General features: G+C 49.1%; 1 protein-coding gene across 4 annotated transcripts in view; it reads right to left on the bottom strand.

Moving 5' to 3' along the window:
* LOC119955164 (aldo-keto reductase family 1 member D1-like) overlaps positions 1-22,106 on the bottom strand; it is a 97,526-nt gene extending 75,420 nt beyond the window's left edge. For 2 of the 4 annotated variants that reach the window (XM_038781119.1, XM_038781120.1), the window contains exon 1: positions 21,765-21,940. In XM_038781119.1, coding sequence (XP_038637047.1) covers positions 21,765-21,857 — 93 coding nt within the window. In that variant the 5' untranslated portion in view covers positions 21,858-21,940. Of the gene's footprint in view, positions 1-21,573; positions 21,633-21,764; positions 21,941-22,086 lie in introns of those variants that run through there. The other 2 variants (XM_038781122.1, XM_038781121.1) reach the window with 2 other exon arrangements.
* Between the last annotated feature and the right edge of the window lie 4,991 nt (positions 22,107-27,097).

Here is a 27,097-nt window from a genome sequence, read left to right as displayed (position 1 = left end):
CTCCGCGCTGATTGGGCAATCCCTGGTGATGGCTTTTACCTCCTCGGTGGAGAAAGGCAGATTTCGGGCTTTGATGTAGTGGGTGAGCCGGGTGACCCCTGGGTGGCAGAGGTCATTGTGGATAGCCTGTAATCGGTCGTCTTGCGCGCTGGCGCATGTGCCGTGGGACAGGGCATCTGGGGGCTCGTTGAGCTTCCCCGGCCGATATATGATGTCATAATTATAGGTGGAGAGTTTGATCCTCCACCTCAAGATTTTATCATTTTTATTTTGCCCCATTGCGAGTTGTCGAACATGAAGGCAACCGATCTCTCGTCGGTGATGAGGGTGAACCTCCTACCTGCGAGGTAGTGCCTCCAGTGCCGTACGGCTTCCACAATGGCTAGAGCTTCTTTTTCGACTGAGGAGTGTCGAAGTTCTGAAGCGGAGAGGGTTTGGGAGAAGAAAGCTACTGGTCTCCCTGCCTGGTTCAGAGTGGCGGCGAGAGCGACCTCTGAGGCGTCGCTCACCACCTGAAAGGGGACGGATTCATCCACCGCCCGTGTGGCGGCTTTGGCGATGTCCTCCTTGATGCAGTTGAAGGCTGGCGGGCCTCGGCTGACAGTGGGAATAGTGTGGTCTTAAATAATGGGCGGGCTTTGTCCGCATACTGGGGGACCCACTGGGCGTAATAGGAGAAAAATCCAAGGCACCCCTTGAGGGCCCTGGAACGATGAGGAAGAGGGGGTCCGGTGATGCATACGGTCCGGGTCAGGCCCCAGGACCCCGTTTTCCATGACATAGCCGAGGATGGCTAGTCTGGTTGTGCGGAAAACGCATTTCTCCTTATTATAGGTGAGATTGAGTTTCTGGGCGGTTTGGAGAAATCGGTGGAGGTTGGCGTCGTGGTCCTGCTGATCATGGCCGCAGATGGTGACGTTATCCAGATACGGAAACGTGGCCCGTACTCGTCCACCATTCGGTCTATTGCCCGTTGGAACACCGAGACCCTATTCGTGACGCCAAAGGGAACCTGGAGGAAATGGAAGAGGCGTCCATCTGCCTCGAACGCCGTGTACATAGAACATAGAACGATACAGCGCAGTACAGGCCCTTCGGCCCTCGATGTTGCACCGACATGGAAAAAATCTAAAGGCCATCTAACCTACACTATGCCCTTATCATCCATATGCTTATCCAATAAATTTTTAAATGCCCACAATGTTGGCGAGTTCACTACTGTTGCAGGTAGGGCATTCCACGGCCTCACCACTCTTTGCGTAAAAACCCACCTCTGACCTCTGTCCTATATCTATTACCCCTCAATTTAAGGCTATGTCCCCTCGTGCTAGCCACCTCCATCTGCGGGAGAAGGCTCTCGCTGTCCACCCTATCTAACCCTCTGATCATTTTGTATGCCTCTATTAAGTCACCTCTTAACCTTCTTCTCTCTAACGAAAACAACCTCAAGTCCATCAGCCTTTCCTCATAAGATTTTCCCTCCATACCAGGCAACATCCTGGTAAATCTCATCTGCACCCGTTCCAAAGCTTCCACGTCCTTCCTATAATGAGGCGACCAGAACTGTACGCAATACTCCAAATGCGGCTGTACTAGAGTTTTGTACAACTGCAACATGACCTCATGGCTCCGGAACTCAATCCCTCTACCAATAAAGGCCAACACGCCATAGGCCTTCTTCACAACCCTATCAACCTGGGTGGCAACTTTCAGGGATCTATGTACATGGACACCGAGATCCCTCTGCTCATCCACACTACCAAGAATTTTACCATGAGCCAAATATTCCGCATTCCTGTTATTCTTTCCAAAGTGAATCACCTCACACTTCTCCACATTAAACTCCATTTGCCACCTCTCAGCCCAGCTCTGCAGCTTATCTATGTCCCTCTGTAACCTGCAACATCCATCCGCACTGTCTACAACTCCACCGACTTTAGTGTCGTCTGCAAATTTACTCACCCATCCTTCTGCGCCCTCCTCTAGGTCATTTATAAAAATGACAAACAGCAACGGCCCCAGAACAGATCCTTGTGGTACGCCACTCGTAACTGAACTCCATTCTGAACATTTCCCATCAACTACCACTCTCTGTCTTCTTTCAACTAGCCAATTTCTGATCCACATCTCTAAATCACCCTCAATCCCCAGCCTCCGTATTTTCTGCAATAGCCGACCGTGGGGAACCTTATCAAACGCTTTACTGAAATCCATATACACCACATCAACTGCTCTACCCTCGTCTACCTGTTCAGTCACCTTCTCAAAGAACTCGATAAGGTTTGTGAGGCATGACCTACCCTTCACAAAACCATGCTGACTGTCCCTAATCATATTATTCCTATCTAGATGATTATAAATCGTATCTTTTATAATCCTCTCCAAGACTTTACCCACCACAGACGTTAGGCTCACCGGCCTATAGTTACCGGGGTTATCTCTACTCCCCTTCCTGAACAAAGGGACCACATTTGCTATTCTCCAGTCCTCTGGCACTATTCCTGTAGCCAATGATGACCTAAAAATCAAAGCCAAAGGCTCAGCAATCTCTTCCCTGGCTTCCCAGAGAATCCTAGGATAAATCCCATCCGGCCCCGGGGACTTATCTATTTTCACCTTGTCCAGAATTGCCAACACTTCTTCCCTACGCACCTCAATGCCATCTATTCTAATAGCCTGGGTCTCAGCATTCTCCTCCACAATATTATCTTTTTCTTGAGTGAATACTGACGAAAAGTATTCATTTAGTATCTCGCTTATCTCCTCAGCCTCCACACACAACTTCCCACCACTGCCCTTGACTGGCCCTACTCTTACCCTAGTCATTCTTTTATTCCTGACATACCTATAGAAAGCTTTTGGGTTTTCCTTGATCCTACCTGCCAAAGACTTCTCATGTCCCGTCCTTGCTCGTCCCAGCTCTCTCTTTAGATCCTTCCTCGCTTCCTTGTAACTATCAAGCGCCCCAACTGAAACTTCACGCCTCATCTTCACATAGGCCTCCTTCTTCCTCTTAACAAGAGATTCCACTTCTTTGGTAAACCACGGTTCCCTCGCTCGACCCCTTCCTCCCTGCCTGACTGGTACGTACTTATCAAGAACATGCAATAGCTGTTCCTTGAACAAGCTCCACATATCCAGTGTGCCCAACCCTTGCAGCCGACTTCTCCAACCAACACATCCTAAGCCATGTCTAATGGCATCATAATTGCCCTTCCCCAGCTATAACTTGCCATGCGGGGTATACTTATCCCTTTCCATCACTAACGTAAAGGTCACCGAATTGTGGTCACTGTTTCCAAAGTGCTCACCTACCTCCAGATCTAACACCTGGCCTGGTTCACTACCCAAAACCAAATCCAATGTGGCCTCGCCTCTTGTTGGCCTGTCAACATATTGTGTCAGGAAACCCTCCTGCACACATTGTACAAAGAATGACCCATCTAATGTACTCGAACTATATCTTTTCCAGTCAATATTTGGAAAGTTAAAGTCTCCCATAACAACTACCCTGTTACTTTCGCTCTTTTCCAGAATCATCTTCGCCATCCTTTCCTCTACATCCCTAGAACTATTAGGTGGCCTATAGAAAACTCCCAACAGGGTGACCTCTCCTTTCCTGTTTCTAACCTCAGCCCATACTACCTCAGAAGAAGAGTCCCCATCTAGCATCCTTTCCGCCACCGTAATACTGTCCTTGACTAACAGCGCCACACCTCCCCCTCTTTTGCCCCCTTCTCTGAGCTTACTAAAACACCTAAACCCCGGAACCTGCAACAACCATTCCTGTCCCTGCTCTATCCATGTCTCTGAAATGGCCACAACATCGAAGTCCCAGGTACCAACCCATGCTGCCAGTTCCCCTACCTTATTTCGTATACTCCTGGCATTGAAGTAGACACACTTCAAACCACCTACCTGAACACTGGCACCCTCCTGCAAAGTCAAATCTGTGCTCCTGACCTCTATACTCTCAATCTCCCGTACCCCAAAACTACAATCCAGGTTCCCATGCCCCTGCTGAATTAGTTTAAACCCCCCCAAAGAGCACTAACAAATCTCCCCCCCCAGGATATTGGTGCCCCTCAGTTTCAGATGTAGACCATCCTGTCTATAGAGATCCCACCTTCCCCAGAAAGAGCCCCAGTTATCCAGAAATCTGAATCCCTCCCGCCTGCACCATCCCTGTAGCCACGTGTTTAATTGCTCTCTCTCCCTATTCCTCATCTCAGTGGCAGTACTCTGGGCAGATTGGGAGCTGGTAGTATGCAGACTTCAGATCCACCGTAAGAAGATGCGTAACTGGCCGATTTGGTTGACCCTGTCTGCAATTCGGGGGAGGGGGTACGCATCGAAGTGTGTGAACCGGTTAATGGTCTGGCTGTAATCAACCACCATCTGGAACTTTTCCCCGGTCTTGACGACCACCACCTGACCTACTGACCTCTATGACTCCCTCACGTAGGGGCCGCTGGACTTTGGCTCTAATGAATACCCTGCCCTGCAGGCTATACCACCTGCTGCGAGTGGCTATGGGTTTGCAGTTAGCAGTGAGATTAGCGAAGAGTGGAGGGGAGTCAAATTTTAGAGTCGCTAAGCTGCATATAGTGAAAGGGGATAGGGGTCCACCGAAGCGAAGTGTGAGGCTTCTAAGATTGCATTGAAAATTGAGCCCCAGTAGGAGGGGGGTGCAGAGGTCTGGGAGTACGTACAGCTGGAAATTAGAGCAGTTGGCGGCCTGTATTGTTAATGTCGCAACGGTGCGCCCTTGTATTTGAACCAAGTGCGACCCCGAGGCGAGGGAGATGTTTGCCGTGCTGGGAAGATAGGAGTGAACAGCGTCTTACCAGGTCTAGATGAACGAAGCTCTCGGTGCTCCCGGAGTCGAAGAGGCACGGTATCTTGTATCCATTGACCTGAACGGACATCATTGAGCTTCTGAGGTGCTTTGGCCGTGACTGGTCCAAAGTGACTGCGTTGAGGTGCGGGTAGTCGGTGGCTTGATCAGCAGTGCTGGAGTGGCCCCGTGATGACTGTCCGCGGATGTCGTAGTCGTCGAGATGAACATCGGGTGATGGTCAAGATAGTGGCGGTTGATCGCACGTGGTGGGCAATGAAGAAGATTGCGTCCAAGATGGCCACCCCCATGGATCGCAAGTGGCGGGCGGCGAGGAAGATGGCCCCCAAGATTGCAGCTCCCATGATCGCATACGTCGGGCGGAGGCGGAGTCGGCAGACACGCTGCAACATTGCGGGGTCTGCGGGCCTGCGAGTTGGGGGAGCTATTGCTCTGGATAGCGGGAGAGTTAGAGGGTTTAGATTTAGACAAGCATACCTTAGCAAACTGTCCTTATCGACTGCAGCTGCTGCAGGTCGAGTTGCGGGTCGGACAGTGCTGCCGTGAGTGTTGGGGCTGACCGCAGAAATGGCACGATGGTGCTCCATAGTGGGCAGGTGGCCGTGGGCAGTTTCTGGTCGGGGGTCCACAATGGGGTCACATGGTCAGCGGGGAACGAGTTCAAACTTTGAAACGCGACCTCCAGCGAGGCTGCTAGCGTTACTGTGTCCACCAAGTTCTGGGCCCCTTTTTCGAGGAGGCGCTGGCACACATAATTAGACCGGACCCCTGCAACATACACATCACGGACAGCGAGTTCCATATGCCAGGAGGCAGTTACAGCCTGAAAGTTACATTCCCGTGCAAGAGCTTTTAGATTGCGCAGGTAGTCCTCTAGCGACTCTGCGGGGCGCTGGCGGCGGGTAGTGAAAATGTACCGCACGTAAACTTCATTTACAGGCCGCACGTATAGGCGGTCGAGTATAGCGAGGGCTTCAGTGTACGGGTCGGTACTATCGCGTTGCGTAGAGATGCGATGGCTCACCCGTGCGTGTAGGAGACTGAGTTTCTGCTCTTCAGTAGTCGCGGAGGTAGTCGACGCAGCCAGGTAGGCCTTGAAGCACCGAAGCCAGTGTAGAAAGATTTAATTTGCTTCTGCGGCCTGTGGGTCAAGTTTGAGGGCTGATTCCATGGTGGTTTTTTAAGTCTATTAAATTGATGTGACCATCAATTCACTTGAGACACGAGAGGAAGTAAACTGTGGCTTTAATAGACTTACAACTGAGCCTGCCAGCGACCAAAAGAACTGAGGGCAGACTCAAAAGACCGCAGCACTTTAAACTTCTGGTAGTTGGAAGGGCCATGGGCGGTGCCAAGGGTGGAGCCCTGTACAAGCTCCTCATCTTCCCCTGTGGGCAGAGCTGCGCAACGGTTCACAGACGGAGCCCACAGGGACACAGTGATACATAGTGTGAATTAAGCATTATACATTCACCACACTAACTCCCTTTTCATAAAATTTCAGATGCACTCTGATGCAAGATGCATCAAGCCAGCACTGGAGGAGCCCTCCTTTTATGGCCCCTAATTTAAGGCTTCTGAAACGATAAAAATCAGTTGTCTAATTAACTAGCTTCACCTGTTTTAAAGCGACAACTAAACTTCACCCAAAAGAGCAACTTTTATTTAGTTGCAAAGCTAAGTACAAATTAGACTTTCAATTGAAATTCGCCCTCTAATTAAATCGTTCCTTAAAACTTACCCCTTGAGATTCCCTTTTTCACCAAACTCCAGATGCACTCCGGTACAAGTTGCACTCAGACCACTAACCTCCAGAGCCTGACGTTGACCTTCAGATAGGTTGGCTTGGGCTGGCTGATGGGGCACAGCAGTCATCGATTTTATTAACCACTATGCCACCAGTGTGCCCATCCTTATATAATCCATGGATATCAGTGCTCATACTCTGAGTGGACTGATCCATGCTATTTCCCCGCACACCAACATCCCCTTCAGCTTAGTGAACTAACAAGATCATCTCTCTCATTAACAGAGTTCACGTTGTTCCAGAGTGCCTCTAATGCAGCCTCAGCAGCTTTTTGGTTGCCTTCTCAACATTTTGAATTGCCCGTGGGTTCCTGCACTCATCACCAGTCCTAAACCATTCCCCCTGGCATTGTGGGCCCTTTTCGGTATGCAATGCTGACATCTCACACGGAACATATGTCTGTTTGCACAGACAAGCCATATTCTCTAACTGAGCAATGCCTGATGTTGTGGGAGAAGGGGAGAATGGGACTGTATCAGTGCACAGTTGCTTGCCATCAATTCCTGCCATTTCCAAATGGCATGTTGCACCAGCACACTCAAACTAGCCTGCTCCCTCTGAGTCACTCTGTTCTACCATGACTGCATGTAGCCCTAGTCTCAATTACACAGCTTTTCAACCTGAGAGGTGGGTGGAAGTGGGGGGGGGGGGGGTTCAGTACTGACATCTATGTCATCCCTTGAGACATTGACCCGTAACTTCCTCTCCAGTCAGCGACTTAAGTTGCCGGCCCGCCGCGGCGCGAGGACCCGGAAACGTGAGCATTCAGGCATGCCTGTGTTTGAACTCCCGGACATTTTGTTTTTCTTGCTTGAAGCCCTGCTCCTCAATGAAAATGCAAGGACAGCACTAACTTGGACAATTTGCCCAAATGTTAGGTGAATTTTTACACATTTTTATTTGCACTTTTATTTTTCGGTTTAGCAGAGGCAGGAGACATTTTTTGGTAGATTAATGTTCTTTATTGTTAGTGTTTAGTGTTTATAAATATGTTTAAAATACAAATAAAGTGAAAGAACAATATATTTCAATTTTTTTCAAACTTTGGTTTGTCATGAGGCTGTTAAAGTGATACTTGCGTGCATGAAGTTAGTTTGGAGTCACAGAAAGTAAAAGAAAGATTTTTTTAAAACTTTGGTTTGTCACGAGGATGTTGATCCCATAGAAGGATCTATTATGGATTGAATCGGCGATCACTCGCTAACTGGTATGATTGCCCACCGAAGATACTCCGTGTTACTAGTCACGGGTTCTGTGGGTCCTTGTGTGGCTGATTATCATCTTCAACCCTCATTTGGCATGGGTTTCCAAAAGGTGGGATCAGTCCTTGGATGCTAGGTTGTGGATATGCCTTTCTCAGGATCTTTTTCTGGGCCTCCCCCTTGCCGTCGGGTGAACTTCAAGAATTGTGACCCTTCGACCAGGAGGTTCCTCCAAGTAGGTCTCTTCTGAGCAAAATCTCCAGGCATTGATGTCTATGTTCTATTTCTTCAGGTAAGCCTTCAAAGGGTCTTTGAAAACCTTCCTTTGTCTTCATCTTGTTCAGGAACCTTCCTTGAGCTGGATGAAGAAGATTTGCTCTGGCAGTCGAGACTCAGTTGGTTTTGGATCATGATCATGGCCTCGAAATTGGTGCTACTGACTCCTTCAAGGACACTAATGTTAGCACACCTGTCCGTCCAGCTGATTCAGAGCAAATGTACGTCTGGATTTTGCAACGTATTTTAAGTTATGTTGTTTAAGAGTCTCCCTGATGTAATTTCACCTTTACAAGCCTCAGTGATTACTTTAAATGCTTTAACAAAGTTTAATATCTTTGTTGATTTAGCAAGCAACCTGTAAGCTAACGTGAACTATCTCTCTGACAGGTATTGCAGTGAATCAATTACCCAGCCCCTAAGAGTTTACTATCAAAGGACATCCCGAAATGATGTCAGAGGAGATATCTGTGAGGACACTGCGTTTCAGCAGCTGCTGCTTACAGACTTTGAACTTGTAACATTATCAACTCATATGTCAAAATCCTTCCCTTCCTGCCCTCTTTACAAATATACAGAACCGTTGTGTTTATGCAGGGAAATATATTTTAGTGACCATGGTATTCATGTGAGAAAATATATTTTACTGCAAGAAATTTGTTAAATCAGAGATAGTTTTATGTCATTGTGGCAATGGCATGGCAATGGTGGTCTGTAACTGGACACTGCCCCAGTCCTGGGGGGGGGGGTCACACTATCCACTCCATCATATCCCCCTCCCACCGGCCCTGGCAGGTCCCCCCCCCCCGCCCCCCCAACACCAGCCAGCTCGGTTAGTGTCTGGCCTGGCAGCCCACAGTCGCGCCTCTGTGCCCTACCTCCTCTCTCTCCTTCATCAGCCACAACGCCGTTTTCATGATTTTTAAAAGCATGTGAACTGCGGCGTTGGGAACTCGGCCCATCGAAAGCAAAGAACTGCAGAGGCTCTGGAGAATACCAGGTCAGGCCTGCTAATGATCTTTACTGTATGTGCATTCTGGACCGCCTTGACGTCGCTATCGAGGTGACTGAGAATTGCTATTTGGTGCCAAATCAGTACCCGCTGCATTTTTGTCGTTGGAACCTATTATCCGCCCAATCGTGTTTCGCGATTTTGGCATCAGCCAATGGTGTATCTCACCCAGATGATACAAGGATAGTAACAGCAAAAAACCCTTTCAAAATCTTATGACCATAATCTAAATTATAACATGCAAACACTTTTAAGCATGCCACACGTAAAACTATATAACACTATTGGAGGTCATAGGCGGCACGGTGGCACAGTGAGTAGCACTGCTGCCTCACAGCTCCAGGGTCCCGGGTTCAATTCTGGCCTCGAGTGAAAGTCTGTGGGGCGTTTTCACTTTCTCACCGTGTCTGCGGGGGTTTCCTCTGGATTCCTTCTACAGTTTAAAGATGTGCGGGTTAGGTAGATTGGCCATACTAAATGGGTCGAATGGCCTCCTTATGCACAGTGATAAATTAGGGTTATGATATGGTACGATATGATAAATTGGCCCTTAGTGTCCAAAAGGTTATGTGGGGTTACAGGATTACAGGGATAGGATGAAGGCGTGGGCTTAAGCTTTAGTAGGGTCACAATATCTTTTTATTAAAACAGTAAAAAATATATACAAGGCCAAACGGTACAAACACTCATTTTGTGTTGGAGAAACAGGATATCCTCCCTCAGTACCAATGTACGGGGAGGGGGGGGCGGATACTCAGATTATTAAAACAGTTCACAACACAATTGTACAAAAAAAACAAATGGTACAAGCACTAAATTTTGCGCTGGAGAGAAGAGATACCCTCGCCTCTGTACCAACAGAAGGGAAAGGAAGGGGGGTTGGTGGGGAGAAAGGGGAAAGGCGGGTAGTGGGGAGGGAGGGAGTCGGAGTGTTGGCCCAATAGGGTACTACCTGAACTATCTACAGAGGCAGATAAGCAGAAGAAGCTTCAATTATGATGTGCCAGATTCTGGGAGTTCCCCAGAGGGTGTGAGGGGCGACAAAGTGTCAGACACGAGTGAGACCCGCATCCCACTACGGAGCATCTCGTGCACCCTGTGCTCCCGACACAGCCTTCGGACAGTCGCCCTCCGGACCTGAATCCTCCACCACACTGAGTGCGGCGGGCGACATGGGCCCACCAACCAACCCAGGGGCTGCCTTGATCCCGCCAAGCTAGCTGGGCGGGCTAGCTCACGGAAGTGGAGGATGAGCAGATAGAACATAGAACATAGAACAGTACAGCACAGAACAGGCCCTTCGGCCCTCAATGTTGTGCCGAGCTATGATCACCCTACTCAAACCCTCCCTATATCCGTAACCCAATAATCCCCCCATTAACCTAACACTACAGGCAATTTAGCATGGCCAATCCACCTAACCCGCACATCTTTGGACTGTGTTATGATTTTATGCTTATGCTTATGCTTAGATGCTATGCTTGTCGAAGGGGTCGGTTTCCATAGCGCTGTTACTAGGAGGGGGAGGGAGGAAAATGTTCTGCTAACGGGGGAGGGGCTTTTGCTGTGGGACAGAAAGGAGGTTGGGGGCGGAGGCTGCCGGGGGGCGGGCAGGCGGAGGCGTGGAGCATGGGCTGGAGACTGGCCAAAGAAGATTGTGGGGGGGGACAGGGACGTGGGGGAGGTGAGACCCCCAACTAGGCTGATCACTTGGAATGTGAGAGGGATCAATGGGCCTGTTAAGAGGGCACGCATATTCGCGCATCTGACAGGACTGAAGGCGATGTGGTAATGCTATTGGAGACACACCCAAGGCTAGTTGATCAGCTCAGATTAAGGAAGGGATGGGTCAGACAGGTTTTTCCACTCGGGACTGGGCACGAAGACTAGAGGCGTTGCGATCCTGATTAATAAGGGAGTGGTGTTTGAGGCGGGAAGAATAGTTACGGATGTGGGACGCCGGTACATGTAGTCAGTGGAAAACTAGAGAAAGTGCAGATGGTACTAGTAAATGTGTATGCGTCAAATTGGGATGATGTGGAGTTTATAAAAAGGATGCTGGGGAAGATCCCGGACTTGCATTTGCATAAGTTGGTATGGGAGGGGATTTTAACACAGTTATTGACACTGGTTTAGACCGGGTTGAGCTCAAAGATGAGCAGGGGTGCCAGCAATGGCAAAGGAGCAGATGGGGCTGGGGGGGGGGTGGGGAGGGGGGGGGGGGGGGGGGGGGGGGGGGTGGGGGGGGGGGGTGGGGGGGGGGGGGGGGGGGGTGGACCCATGGAGATTTGGGAAGCCGAGAGTGAAGGAGTTCTTCTACTCACATGTGCATAAAGTGAACTCCCGGATTGATTTTTAAATTTTGTACAGGGCTCCATTGATGGGGGGAGTGGACACGGGGTATTCGGCGATCACAATCTCAGATCATGCCCTGCGCTGGGTTGACCTACAGGTTAGCAAGGAGAATAGCCAGCGGCCGCACTGGAGGCTGGACGTGGGACTTTTAGCTGACGAAGAGGTGTACGGGCGGCTGAGGAAATGTATTCAGAACTACCGGGAATTCAACAACACGGGGGATGTTTCGGCTGCGGTGGTCTGGGTGGCATTGAAGGCAGTGGTGTAAGGGGAGCTGATCTCAATATGGGCCCACAGGAAGAAGGCAGACAGAGCAGAGATGGACCAACTGATAAAGGAGATATTACAGGTCGACAGGAGGTATGCGGAGACCCCAGAGGCAGGGATTTTAAGGGAACGACGGAGGCTACAGGCGGAGTTTGGTCTGTTAACTACAGGGAAGGCAGTAGAGCAGCTGAGAAAGGCGAGAGGGACGATCTATCAGCATGGAGAGAAGGCCAGCAGAATGCAGCTCAGAAAGAGGAAGGCAGCTAGGGAGATAGGGAAAGTAAAAGATGGGGACGGGAGCCTTGTTGGAGAGTCAGCAGGGGTTAATAAGGCATTCAAGGAGGATTACAGTAGGCTGTATGGGTCGGAAACCCCACTTGGGCCAGAGGAGATGAGGCACTTCTTACAGGGGCTGAATTTCCCGAAGGTGGACGGTGGGTTTGATAGAATGGCTGGGGGCCCCGATCGGGTTGGAAGAGATAGCGATGAGTCTGAAGACCGTGCAGTCAGGTAAAGTCCTGGGGCCGGACGGGTACCCAGTGGAGCTCTATAAAATGTTCTCTGGGATATTGGGGCCACTATTGATGAGGACATTCAATGAGGCAAGGTAGCATAGGGTGCTTCCCCCGATGATGTCACAGGCCACGATCTCATTTAGCCTGAAGCGAGACAAGGAGCTATGTGGGTCCTACAAGCCGATATCCCTATTGAATGTGGACGCCAAATTGCTGGCCAAAATTGTGTCCTCTAGGATTGAAGACTGTGTTCAGGACACAGTCCGGAACATTGGGGATGACCAGACGGGGTTTGTTAAGGGAAGGCAGTTGGTGGCCAATGTAAGAAAGTTGTTAAATGTGATTATGATGGCCCCCTTGTAGCCATCTGGGATGGCCACGTCCTGATTACAAAATGGACACTATGCAAAGAATGCAGGGAAAATGGACAATGCTGAGAAAGCAAGCAGGTGCAAGGTTTGTCTGTTGATTGGAGCTGTAGCTCCCAGACAAGACCGATACTGCAAAGCCATTACCATACCAATGAGCCATCTCCGGGGACAAAAGAGTTACATTTTGGTAAACGACACTAAAGCAGACGCCCCGGCGCCAGAGGAGACTAGAACAAAGCAGGCCAACGGCCATCTAGGACACGCCCAGCAATTAGGGAACCCACCCCTTTATTGGAGGAAATCGATAGGAATGATCAAATGCGGCCCAGTTCAAGGCCCACCCCAGAGCGCGCAAAGCCCCTTTTGGGTATAAGAAGAAGCCCCCAAGAGACAATCTCTCTCTTGGCCTTGGCTCTCAGCGAGGAGAGACCTGCCTAGCAGCTGCACCAGAACAAGTAAGTCTAAAGTCAACGCACGCTATGAGACAGACGCTCCGAGCTACTATTCCGTACCAGCTCGTCCCCAGCAGCCTCAGAACCGGACAAAGGCCATTGTTCCTCTGACTGAGTGGGTAGTCGAAGCTAAGTTTAGGCTTTAGTAGTAGTGATAGTTTAGTTGGTAGAGTTTTGTGCATGAGTATATTTGACTGTGTGTGTAAATAAGTGAGCATTAATTTCGAACTTTACTACCTGGTGTATCGAGTCTTTGATCCGTATTCGGTTTTGAACCTTGTGGCGGAATCGAAAGATACCTGGCGACTCTTGAGCAAACGTAATTCGAATTAAGGAAGGCGACCATACTAACCGCCATAAACAGAGCCAATTAAAGAGAGAACACAACGAGCAACACCCGGAAGGAAGGGAGGTGGAAGTAGTGGTTGCAATGGACGCAGAGAAGGCTTTTGATCGGGTAGTCTGGGAATATCTGTGGGACGTACTGGGATGGTTCGGATTTGGGTGGGGCTTTATTGACTGGGTCAGGTTGTTGTATCAGGCTCCTAGTGTGAGCGTACGGACGAATAGGATACCATCGGACTATTTTAGCCTCCATCGGGGGATTACCCACTGTTGTTCGCATTAGCTGGCAATTGCGCTGAGAGCCTCAAGGGGCTGGAAGGGACTGGTCGGTGGGGTGGGGGGGGGGGGGTTTGGGGGGGAGTGGAGCACAGAGTCTCGCTTTACACAGATCCCTGCTCCTGTATGTATTGGACCCATTGGAGGGGAAGGAAGAAATTATGAAAATTCTTGGGGAATTTGGCCGGTTCTCAGGGTATAAACTAAATATTGGGAAAAGTGAGATGTTCGCGGTCCAGGCAAGGGGCTAGGAGAGGCGACTGGGGGAACTGCCATTTCGGGTGGTGGGGGAAGATTTCGTTACATAGGCATCCAGGTGGCGAGGGAATGGGTATGGCTACACAAGTTCAATCTGGCCCGACTAGTAGACCAAATGAAGGACGATTTTCGGAGGTGGGACACGCTCCCGTTGTCACTAGCTGGGGAGGAAGCAGACAGTGAAAATGACGGTCATCCCGAGATTCCTGTTTGTGTTTTAGTGTCTCCCCTTCTTTATTCAACGGTCCTTTTTTAAACAGGTCAATAAGGTAATCACTGGCTTTGTATGGTCAGGCAAGACCCCACGAGTAAAAAAGCGGATGCTTGAGTGGAGCCGGGGGGAGGGTGGGCTGGCGCTGCCGAACTTCAGTAATTACTATTGGGCAATGAATATAGCCAGGCGAGGGTTGGTATGGGAGCGTGTGGAGGTGGCTTCATGCAAGGGCACCAGCTTGGGGGCATTGATAACAGCGCCTCTGCCATTCCCGACGGCACGGTACTCCACCAGCCCCGTAGTGGTGGTGGCCCTGAGGGTCTGGGGGCAATGGAGGAAACATGTGGGAGCAGATTAGAATTAGAACAGTACAGCACAGAACAGACTCTTCGGCCCCCAATGTTGTGCCGAGCAATGATCACCCTACTCAAGCCCACGTATCCACCCTATACCAGTAACCCAACAACCCCCATTAACATTATTTTTTAGGACACTAAGGGCAATTTAGCCTGGTCAATCCACCTAACCTGCACATCTTTGGACTGTGGGAGGAAACCGGAGCACCCGGAGGAAACCCACGCACACACGGGGAGGACGTGCAGACTCCGCACAGACAGTGCCCCAGCCAGGAATCGAACCTGGGACCCTGGAGCTGTGAAGCATTGATGCTAACCACCATGCTACCATGCTGCAAAGTATGATTAAGGGGAGCTTTCCTAGCCTCAGGCTAGGAAAGCTCTCCTCTATAAACATATCCCCCATCCTTTCAATCCCTGCTCTCTGCCACCTCCAAAACACTCCATCCATCCTTCCCAGGGCAAACCGGTGATTATTACAGATTGGGGACCAGACTGTCTGGTCCCCAATCTGTAATAATCACCGGTTTGCCCTGGGAAGGATGGATGGAGTGTTTTGGAGATGGCAGAGAGCAGGGATTGAGAGGATGGGGGATATGTTTATAGAGGGGAGCTTTCCTAGCCTGAGGGAGCTGGAGGAGAAATTTGGATTGGCGAGGGGAAATTAATTTAGCTACCTGCAGGTCCGGGACTTTCTACGCAGGCAGGTTTCAACTTTCCCGCTCTTACCACCAAGGGGGATACAGGACAGGGTAGTTTCTAGAGTGTGGGTGGGAGAAGGGAGGGTCTCTGACATTTGCAAGGAACTCATGGGGTCAGAGGAGACGCAGACTGAGGAGCTGAAAAGCAAGTGGGAAGAGGAGTGGGGAGGAGACATACAGGATGATCTCTGGGTGGACGCTTTGAGTACAGTCAACGTGTCCACTACATGTGCCAGGCTCAGCCTGATACAATTCAAGGTCGTTCACCGGGCTCACATGACAGTGGCCCAGATGAGCAGGTTCTTTGGGGTAAAAGACAGGTGCGCAAGGTGTGTGGGAGGGTCAGCGAACCATGTCCGTATATTCTGGGCATGTCTGAAGCTTAGGGGATTCTGGCAGGGACTTGCGGATGCCATGTCCACAGTGTTAAAAACAAGGGTGGCACAGAATCCAGAGGTGGTGATTTTCGAAGTGTCAGAAGACCTGGGAATCCAGGAGGAGAAAGAGGCAGACGTTCTGGCCTTTGCTTCCCTGGTAGCCTGGAGACAGATACCATTAGCTTGGAGGGACTCAAAGCCCCCGAAGTCAGAGACCTGGCTATAGGGCATGACTAGCTTTCTCTGTTTGGAGAAAATCAAGTTCGCCTTGAGAGGGTCACTGTTAGGCCTCGTCCGGAGGTGACAACCGTTCGTCGACTTTTTTGCGGAAAATTAACCGTCAGCAGAAAGGGGGAGGTTGAGGGTTAGATTAGTTTAGAGTAGGGGGTTTGTAAAGGTTGGACCTGTAAGGGAGGAAGACGGCTTTTTCACCAACTTTATAAGTTCATGTACATTGTTCATTTTGTTGTTGTTGTAAAACCATAAATACCTCAATAAATGTTTACTTTTTAAAAATCTGCAGTAGGCTGCTCTTTCCAAGGGCTGGTGCAGTCTCGATGGGCCGAATGGCCCCCTACCTACAGTAAATTCTATGATTCTATGAATATAGTTCCACAGTTTTAAAACAAATAACCAAACCTATCTTCACTTCCAAATAATCACCCTTAATGGGGGGGATTGAAACTTGGTAATTTGGTGCAGTGAGGTAAATCAGCAAAGGTAAGTGGAAAATCTAATTCTGCTGTTTTTCAGTAAAAAGTGCAGTGTGGAGCTTAGTGTCTGATTGGTTGAAGCTGCCCCCACCCTAATTGCTGAGAGGCAGTTATCTGTCAATCACCTGAGGCCTGTTGAGGCCTGTTTAGGGGCACATTGTATTATTCTCTTTGAAGTTAAGGTTTTTTTTGAGTCATCGGTTAGCTGAGGTCTGTATAAAAGACAGACAGACAGTGCAAAAAGTAAGCGAGCACTTTTCCAGGAGACTCATACAGAGTGGGAGACTCATACAGAGTGGGAGACTCATACAGAGTGGGAGACCCATACAGAGTGGGAGACCCATACAGAGTGGGAGACCCATACAGAGTGGGAGACTCATACAGAGTGGGAGACTCATACAGAGTGGGAGACTCATACAGAGTGGGAGATTGAAACTTGGTCATTTGGTGCAGTGAGGTAATTCGGTGCAGAGTGTGAGGAGGTGCTTTTTAACCCTGGTAAGTAGACTCTCTTTTTCTTTTCATTGTCTAATTTATTTATTTTTATTTTGAAATTCTAGTTGTTTAAGTTTACCAAGGGTTTAAGACATGGCAGGAGATCCCAGACCTGTGTCATGCTCCTCGTGTGCGATGTGGGAGCTCAGGGACACGTCCACTGTCCCTGGCTCCTTCACGTGCAAGAAGTGTGTTCAGTTGCAGCTCCTGTTAGACCGCTTGACGGCTCTGGAGCTGCGGATGGACTCACTTTGGAGCATCTGCGATGCTGAGGAGGTCGTGGATAGCACGTTTAGCGAGTTGGTCACACTGCAGGTGAAGGTTACTGAGGGAGATAGAAAATGGGTGACCAAAAGAAAGAGCAAGAGTAGGAAGGCAGTGCAGGTGTCCCCTGCGGTCATCTCCCTGTAAAACAGATATACCGCTTTGGATACTGTTGAGGAAGATGGCTCACCAGGGGAAGGCAGCAGCAGCCAGGTTCATGGCACCGTGGCTGGCTCTGCTGCACAGCAGGGCAGGAAGAAAAATGGCAGGGCTATAGTGATAGGGGACTCGATCGTAAGGGGAATAGACAGGCGGTTCTGTGGACGCAATCGAGACTCCAGGATGGTATGTTGCCTCCCTGGTGCAAGGGTCAAGGATGTCTCGGAGCGGCTGCAGGACATTCTGGGGGGGAGGGTGAACAGCCAGCTGTCATGGTGCACATAAGCACCAACGATATAGGTAAAAAATGGGATGAGGTCCTACAAGCGGAATTCAGGGAGTTAGGAGTTAAACTAAAAAGTAGGACCTCAAAAGGTAGTAATCTCAGGATTGCTACCAGTGCCACGAGCTAGTCAGAGTAGGAATGTCAGGATAGATATGATGAATGCGTGGCTCGAGAGATGGTGCAAGAGGGAGGGATTCAAATTCCTGGGGCATTGGGACCGGTTCTGGGGGAGGTGGGACCAGTACAAACCGGACGGTCTGCACTTGGGCAGGACTGGAACCGATGTCCTAGGGGGGGTGTTTTCTAGAGCTGTTGGGGAGTGTTTAAACTGATGTGGCAGGGGGATGGGAACCAATGCTGGAAGTTGGAAGGTAGTAAAACAGGGACAGAAACAAAAGGAAGTAAGGGGAAAAGTGCAAGGCAGAGAAGACATAGTCAGAAATCCATAAGGGCGACAGTACAAGGTACAGTGACTGAGGGGAGCACAGTGAATAGGCCCAGTAATAACAAAAGGAATAAAACTGGAGATGTTAAGATTCAAAACAGAGGTAAAAAAACCAACATAAGTGTACTTTACCTGAATGCTCGTAGTATTCGGAATAAAGTAAATGAGTTGGTGGCACAAATATCGTAAATGACTATGATTTAGTGGCCATTACTGAAACATGGTTAAAGGATGGTCACGACTGGGAGTTAAATATCCGAGGGTATCAAACTATTCGGAAGGACAGAGTGGATGGTAAGGGAGGTGGTGTTGCTCTGTTATTTAAGGATGACATCCGGGCAATAGTAAGGGATGACATCGGTGCTATGGAGGATAAGGTTGAATCCATTTGGGTGGAAATCAGGAATAGTAAGGCGAAAAAGTCACCGATAGGAGTAGTCTATCGGCCACCAAATAGTAACGAGATGGTGGGGCAGGCAATAAACAAAGAAATAACTGATGCATGTAGAAATGGTACAGCAGTTATCATGGGGGATTTTAATCTACATGTCGATTGGTTTAACCAGGTCGGTCAAGGCAACCGTGAGGAGGAGTTTATAGAATGTATCCGCGATAGTTTCCTAGAACAGTATGTAATGGAACCTACGAGGGAACAAGCGGTCCTAGATCTTGTCCTGTGTAATGAGACAGGATTGATTCATGATCTCATAGTTAGGAATCCTCTCGGAAGGAGCGATCACAATATGGTGGAATTTAAAATACAGATGGAGGGTGAGAAAGTAAAATCAAATACTAGTGTTTTGTGTTTAAACAAAGGAGATTACAGGGGGATGAGAGAAGAACTAGCTAAGGTAGACTGGGAGCTAAGACTTTATGGTGGAACAGTTGAGGAACAGTGGAGAACCTTCCAAGCGATTTTTCACAGTACTCAGCAAAGGTTTATACCAACAAAAAGGAAGGACGGAAGAAAGAGGGAAAATCGACCGTGGATATCTAAGGAAATAAGGGAGAGTATCAAATTGAAGGAAAAAGCATATAAAGTGGCAAAGATTGCTGGGAGATTAGAGGACTGGGAAATCTTTAGGGGGCAACAGAAAGCTACTAAAAAAGCTATAAAGAAGAGTAAGATAGAGTATGAGAGTAAACTTGCTCAGAATATAAAAACAGACAGTAAAAGTTTTTACAAATATATAAGACAAAAAAGAGTGGCTAAGGTAAATATTGGTCCTTTAGAGGATGAGAAGGGAGTTTTAATAATGGGAAATGAGGAAATGGCTGAGGAACTGAACAGGTTTTTTTGGTCGGTCTTCACAGTGGAAGACACAAATAACATGCCAGCGACTGATAGAAATGAGGCTATGACAGGTGAGGACCTTGAGAGGATTGTTATCACTAAGGAGGGAGTGATGGGCAAGCTAATGGGGCTAAAGGTAGACAAGTCTCCTGGCCCTGATGGAATGCATCCCAGAGTGCTAAAAGAGATGGTTAGGGAAATTGCAGATGCACTAGTGATAATTTACCGAAATTCACTAGACTCTGGGGTGGTCCCGGTGGATTGGAAATTAGCAAACGTGACGCCACTGTTTAAAAAAGGAGGTAGGCAGAAAGCAGGAAATTATAGGCCAGTGAGTTTAACTTCGGTAATAGGGAAGATGCTGGAATCTATCATCAAGGAAGAAATTGCGAGGCATCTGGATAGAAATTGTCCCATTGGGCAGACGCAGCATGGGTTCGTAAAAGGCAGGTCATGCCTAACTAATTTAGTGGAATTTTTTGAGGACATTACCAGTGCAGTAGATAACGGGGAGCCGATGGATGTGGTATATCTGGATTTCCAGAAAGCCTTTGACAAGGTGCCACACAAAAGGTTGCTGCATAAGATAAAGATGCATGGCATTAAGGGTAAAGTAATAGCATGGATAGAGGATTGGTTAATTAATAGAAAGCAAAGAGTTGGGATAAATGGGTGTTTCTCTGGTTGGCAATCAGTAGCTAGTGGTGTCCCTCAGGGATCCGTGTTGGGCCCACAATTGTTCACAATTTACATTGATGATTTGGAGTTGGGGACCAAGGGCAATGTGTCCAAGTTTGCAGATGACACTAAGATGAGTGGTAAAGCGAAAAGTGCAGAGGATACTGGAAGTCTGCAGAGGGATTTGGATAGGTTAAGTGAATGGGCTCGGGTCTGGCAGATGGAATACAATGTTGACAAATGTGAGGTTATCCATTTTGGTAGGATTAACAGCAAACGGGATTATTATTTAAACGATAAAATATTAAAGCATGCCGCTGTTCAGAGAGACTTGGGTGTGCTAGTGCATGAGTCACAGAAGGTTGGTTTACAAGTGCAACAGGTGATTAAGAAGGCAAATGGAATTTTGTCCTTCATTGCTAGAGGGATGGAGTTTAAGACTAGGGAGTTTATGTTGCAATTGTATAAGGTGTTAGTGCGGCCACACCTGGAGTATTGTGTTCAGTTTTGGTCTCCTTACTTGAGAAAGGACGTACTGGCGCTGGAGGGTGTGCAGAGGAGATTCACTAGGTTAATCCCAGAGCTGAAGGGGTTGGATTATGAGGAGAGGTTGAGTAGACTGGGACTGTACTCGTTGGAATTTAGAAGGATGAGGGGGGATCTTATAGAAACATTTAAAATTATGAAGGGAATAGATAGGATAGATGCGGGCAGGTTGTTTCCACTGGCGGGTGACAGCAGAACTAGGGGACATAGCCACAAAATAAGGGGAAGTAGATTTAGGACTGAGTTTAGGAGGAACTTCTTCACCCAAAGGGTTGTGAATCTATGGAATTCCTTGCCCAGTGAAGCAGTTGAGGCTCCTTCATTACATGTTTTTAAGGTAAAGATAAATAGTTTTTTGAAGAATAAAGGGATTAAGGGTTATGGTGTTCGGGCCGGAAAGTGGAGCTGAGTCCACAAAAGATCAGCCATGATCTAATTGAATGGCGGAGCAGGCTCGAGGGGCCAGATGGCCTACTCCTGCTCCTAGTTCTTATGTTCTTATGTTCTTAATCATAAAAAAATAAAAAAATTGCTTGAAAAGAACCAATAAAAATAGTAATGTCAGTATAAAACAAAGGGCAAAACAAACTGGAGCCTGTGCAGACTGACGAGCTGGAGACCTAAAGCTGCCAAACAGAGACGAAGGTTCATTGCATAATCCGAGTGCAGGTAAGTGCGCATTTTTCCCTTTTTAAATTGGCAGACCATGGTTTACCGCCGCTAGCCGGAAGTCACGGGTATCCGAATACGAGGCGAATAATAGGTTATTCATGAAGGCCCCACCTTCTCAACCTTGCCCCTCGCCTGAGATGGGGTGATGCTCAGGTTAAATCCCCTCAAAGGGGAAAGCAACCTATGGTAATCTGGGCCACGGCGACTTTACCTTACATTTACCTATGAGTCAAAACAGAATGGGTCTCATGAAGCCTTTTCCCCTGTTACTATTTGCATGCATTCCGTCATGCCAGAGTGAATAGGGAACAGCAAGCTCTACATTCTATTATCAGTTATCTTGTCTCTAACTAGTCAGACAACATTAGTTCCTACTTACCTGATTCCTGCTGGATCTCTCCTTTCCATTGTCCTGGATCACAGCAGGAATTCCGCCACCCCCCCCCCCCCCCCCCCTCCCCTCTAATCCACTCAAAATGTGTGTCCTATGCTGTGCCCGGCTCCATGTGATCACTGCCTCTGAAGCATTGAAGGTGCAATGAATGAAATAGATTGAAAATAAATACTTACAATTTTAGGTGCTGAGTAGGTTCCTAATCCAATAATGGGAATATTATTTCCATCATTTAAAAGGATTCGGTGATTTTGTGCTGTCAGAGTCATTTCTGCTATCACTTCTGAAGGAATTTTAGAACTCGTGGTGGCATCGATTACACACCTGAATAACAAGGGTGTGGGGCCAACCTCCAACTGACGATAGATATCTAACTGTTAACCCTCTGATTTCTGAACTTTTCTATACTTTCAATGACACATCTTTTCCAAATTAAAATGAACATTGTAAACACTGTTTTATCAAACGGCAGCACAATAAAGATGCCTCTGGACTTACCCGCTCTCCAGAGTGATTGGGTTGATGTTCACAGGCTCTGCAACAACAGCTTAATAACAATAAAATAATCTTTATTGTTATAAGTAGGCTTCAATGAAGTTACTGAGAAAAGCTCCCAGTCGCGTTACCCAAATCTCTTCTCAACACAGCAAGGGCCATGACATCATCTTTCGTTAGGCTGATTCAACCTCAGACACAAGGTTCAGACAGGCACAGAACTTGTCAGTCTATTTTCTGGACACAGATGCTGTGGAGTCCACTCTCCATGGTAGAAACACATCTGGTAAGCCAGGGCAGAGACGGGGCTAGTGGGTTACTGCAGCAAGAGAATAGTAGAACAAGGGGGATAGCGAAGAGAGAGGTGAGAGAAGGATAGTAAAAAAGGGATGGTGGGATGAGGGGGATAGTGAACAGAGAGGGGACTGGAGAGAGGAATAGTAGAGGAAGTGATAAATGTGAGAGAGGATAGTGAAGGGATGGTGGAGAGAGAGGAATATTGGAGAGTGACGGTGGCACAGTGGTTAGCACTGCTGCTTCACATCGCCAGGGACCCAAGTTCAATTCCAGACTTGGGTGACTGTCTCTGTGGAGTTTGCACTTTCTCCCCGTGGCTGCGTGGGTTTCCTCTGTGTTCCGGTTTCCTCTGGGTGCTCCGGTTTCCTCCCACGGTCCAAAGATGTGCGGGTTAGGTGGATTGGCTGTTCTGAATTTCCCCTTAGTGTCCAAAAGGTTAGGTGGGGTTATTGGGTTACGGAAGTATCGTTGGGGCCCGACCCTAGGTAGGGTGCTATTTCAGAGTCGGTGCAGACATGATGGGCTGAATGGCCTCCTTCTGCACTGTAGTTATTCTGTGATAGAAGGATACTGGAGAGGAGAGAGAGGAGGTAATAGAGAGGGAGAGTTATGCAGGGACAGGATGGCATGGAGAGTGAGTTATTCTGAGATGGTAAGGATAGGCAGCGGAATTGTCTGTCGGGACCCCGGGTCCGCTGGCAGGAGTCCCCCTGACGTGATCGGTCTAGAGTGATGGGGTTGCTGGCAGCGCACCTACGCCCACGGCTTTCCCGATGGTGTGGGGTGGTGACAATGGGAAACACCATTGGCTGGCAGCGGGAACGGAGAATCCCACTGCTGGCGGGCATGGTTGGTGGACCAAAGAATCTTGCCCAGGAGATGGCAGACAACAGAGAGGAATTTTCCAAAGGGCAGGCTAACAGAGACAGAGTTTCCAGTGGGAAGGAATTTGCAAGGATGGTTTGCCAACTTTAGTTTTCCAGAGAGAGGGTTTTCAGAGATGGACTTTTGTGGAGACGGGAGAGTTTTGATGAGGGGAAATAATTCAGAGTTGGGATTTTCCAGCAATAGGAACTTAGTCGCGAGAGATTTTGCAGGGTGGTTTCCCGAGTCATGAACTCTTTAATCTTTATTTTAATCAGTAAATTGACCTTTGCAATTCAGCAGTTTACAAACATGAACATTGCCCAGTAACTTACTGACGCTTAACCTCAAATTCACAACCTTGAGAATGATTGTCTAAACATCAAAGTTAACATTCTGCAAATAAAGATAGTTTAGTGCCTGACATTTAGCAATCAATCTGTGTGGGACATCAATGACTATGATAATGTCAGAGGGATTTTGTCTTGATCAATACAATACAATGATTACCAGTAATAGGACACTAAGAAAGAAGTGATAAGGGGCAGCACGGTAGCATGGTGGTTAGCATAAATGCTTCACAGCTCCAGGGTCCCAGGTTCGATTCCCGGCTGGGTCACTGTCTGTGCGGAGTCTGCACGTCCTCCCGTGTGTGCGTGGGTTTCCTCCGGGTGCTCCGGTTTCTTCCCACAGTCCAAAGATGTGCGGGTTAGGTGGATTGGCTATGCTAAATTGCCCTTCGTGTCCTAAAAATAAGGTAAATGGGGGGGGGAGTTGTTGGGTTACTGGTATAGGGTGGATACGTTGACTTGAGTAGGGTGATCGTTGCTCGGCACAACATCGAGGGCCGAAGGGCCTGTACTGTTCTATGTTCTAATACAAGGTATTTGACATTATCAATTATTGCTGCCTCCAAATCAGCACGAGGATAATCTCCACTCGCAATATTATAAGGACCAGATATAGGTCATTCAGCCCAACAAGCCATTCAATACGATCATGGCTGATCTGATGTTCACAACTCCATTCTCCCCACTGTCCACCATAATCCTCAACTCTGTTTTCGAGCAGAAATCTAAGTCAGGATAAATCTACCGGCCACATCGAGTCCCAATAGGAGAGTGATGTGGCTGGTAGATCTCGGGTGAAGTGTCCCGGATGAAGCCTCCCCGGCTTCTCGATAGCCACATTGCCTCGCGGGATCAACTCGAGGACCACGAGGTGTCAAAGAACAAAGAAAAAGGTCGGGATCGGGAACCTGACCCGGGATCAAACCACACTCACGTATGTAGGCCTTAAACTGACTTGAGGCCAAATTATCCAGTATCTGCTGGCCTCCCAGGATATACTGGCCTCCCAAAGGAGGTCGCAGCTGGGCGTCGTTTAGTACTGGTCCACACAAACATGGACCACGAGGAACAACAGCCGGCGGGTTTCCCAGGTCATTGGAAGAACCTGGATGGCCAGGGATAGTGTAGGGTTGCCCCCTGGTGCTCTCCCTGGAATGCGGGCACCTTGACACTACCACTTGGCCACATCCACAGTTCCTGGGTGGCACAGCCAAGCTGGTAGGAGCATTGACATGGTGCTAATGCAAAGGTGCTCAGGTGCCACGATGGCACTGCCGGGGGTCATGTCCATGAAACGAAGGTAGAGGCGGATAAGAAGGTGGGGATGTGCAGGGCAGGTGAGTCCTATAGGAGGTTGGGGGGTTATGGGTGGGGGCCCTTGAAGGGGAGACCAAAGAGGGGATGTTGGGGGCCGGAAGAAGGGGGCCCCAGGGACCTCATAGTGGGGTGTACTCACTTGAGGGGGGATTAGGTAATGCCCAAAATGGCGGACCGATCTCTGCATTCAGTTCCCCAATGATGAAAATAATTCAAAGGTCATGATTTAATGGAAAAGTTTCTGAGTGTGTTAGCGAGGGGGAACTATCAGGTTTTGGACGGCACAGCAGAATACCACAAAGCGGGCGACTCTCTGAGCGGTGGACTGATAATATCACAGCCGTGATTAAGGAGGGCACTATGGAAGATTAGAACACTGAGGCAATATGGATAGAGCATTGTTGGGACTTTACTACAGGCCTCCCCAAAGTGAGCGTGAAGTAGAGGTACAAATATGTAGACAGATTATAGAAAAATGTAGGAGCAATAGGGTGGTCATAATGGGAGATTTTAACTTCCCCAACATTGAATGCTCAGTGGGCTATATTCATAGAATTTACAGTGCAGAAGGAGGCCATTTTGGCCCATCGAGTCTGCACCGGCTCTTGGAAAGAGCACCCTACCCCCTACCCAAGGTCAACACCTCCACCCTATCCCCATAACTCAGTAACCCCACCTAACACTAAGGGCAATTTTGGACACTAAGGGCAATTTATCATGGCCAATCCACCTAACCTGCTCATCTTTGGACTGTGGGAGGAAACTGGAGCACCCGGAGGAAACCCACGCACACACCAGGAGGATGTGCAGACGCCGCACAGACAGTGACCCAAGCCGGAATCGAATCTGGGACCCTGGAGCTGTGAAGCGATTGTGCTTTCCACAATGCTACCGTGCTAGACAGTTGGGGCGGGATTCTCCACTACCCGGCGGGGCCGGTGGTCCCGGCGGGATGGAGTGGCGTGAGCCACTCCGGCATTGGTCCGCCCCAAAGGTGCGGAAGTCTCTACAACTTTAGGGGACACGCCCTAACCTTGAGGGGCTAGGCCCGCGCCGGAGTGGTTGGTGCCCCGCCGGCCGGTGGGAATGGCCTTTGGCGCCATGCCAGCAGGGGCCGAAGTCCGCGCATGCGCTGGAGTGTGTGACTTCCGCCTCTGCCATGGTGAAGACTATGGCGAAGGTGGAAGTAAAAGAGTGCACCCAAGGCACTGGCCGGCCCGCCAATTGGTGGGCCCGATTGCGGGCCAGGCCATTGTGGGGTCACTCCCCGGGGCCAGATCGCCCCACGTGCTCCCCCCACTCCCCCCCCCCCCCCCCCCCCCCCCCCTCCAGGACCCTGGAGCCTGCCCGAGCCGCCTGGTCCCGCCGATAAGGTTTGATTCACGCCGGCGGGAGAGGCATGACAGCAGCGGGACTTCAGCCCATTGCGGGCCAGAGAATCGCCGGGGGGGTCCCGCCGACCAGCGCGGCGCAATTTCCGCTGCCACCGGACCTCTGGTGCCGGAGACTTCGGGAGACGCCGGGGGCGGGATTGACGCCGGCCGCCAGTGATTCTCCGACCCGGCGGGCGGGGGTCGGAGAATCCCGCCCCTGGTTTGTGATGCAGAACAAGGCCAACTGCACGTGTTCAATTCCTGTACCAGCTGAGAATTCTGAATTCTCCCTCTGCGTACCCGAATAGGCGCCAGAATGTGGTGACTAGGGGCTTTTCCCAGTAACTTCATTGCAGTGTTAATGTAAGCTTACTTGTGACAATAAAGGTTTCCTTCCTTTTCCTTCCTTGAATGGGACTCGTGTAGTGTTGGAGGCGTTGATGGAGCAGAATTTGTCAAGAGCATCCAGGAGAGTGTTTGAGAGCAGAATGTAAATAGTCCAACTCAAGAAGGGGCCATACTGGACCTGGAATTGGGGAATGATCCCGGTCAGGTGGTTGAAGTTTCAGTCGGTGATTACTTTGGGAATAACGATCATAATTCGATAAGTTTTAGAATCCTCATTGACAAAGACGAGAGTGGTTGTAAATGAAGAGTGCTAAATTTGGAAAAGGCCAAGTATAACAAAATTCGGCAGGAGGTAGGGAATGTGGATTGGGAGCAGCTGTTTAATGGTAAATCCATATTTGAAATGTGGGAGTCTTTTAAGGAAAGGTTGATTAGAGTGCAGGACAGACATGTCCCTGTGGAAAT

The sequence above is a fragment of the Scyliorhinus canicula genome, chromosome 20, assembly GCF_902713615.1.
Source record: "Scyliorhinus canicula chromosome 20, sScyCan1.1, whole genome shotgun sequence".
NCBI lineage: Eukaryota > Metazoa > Chordata > Chondrichthyes > Carcharhiniformes > Scyliorhinidae > Scyliorhinus > Scyliorhinus canicula.
This window is presented reverse-complemented; position numbering and strand designations above follow the sequence as displayed.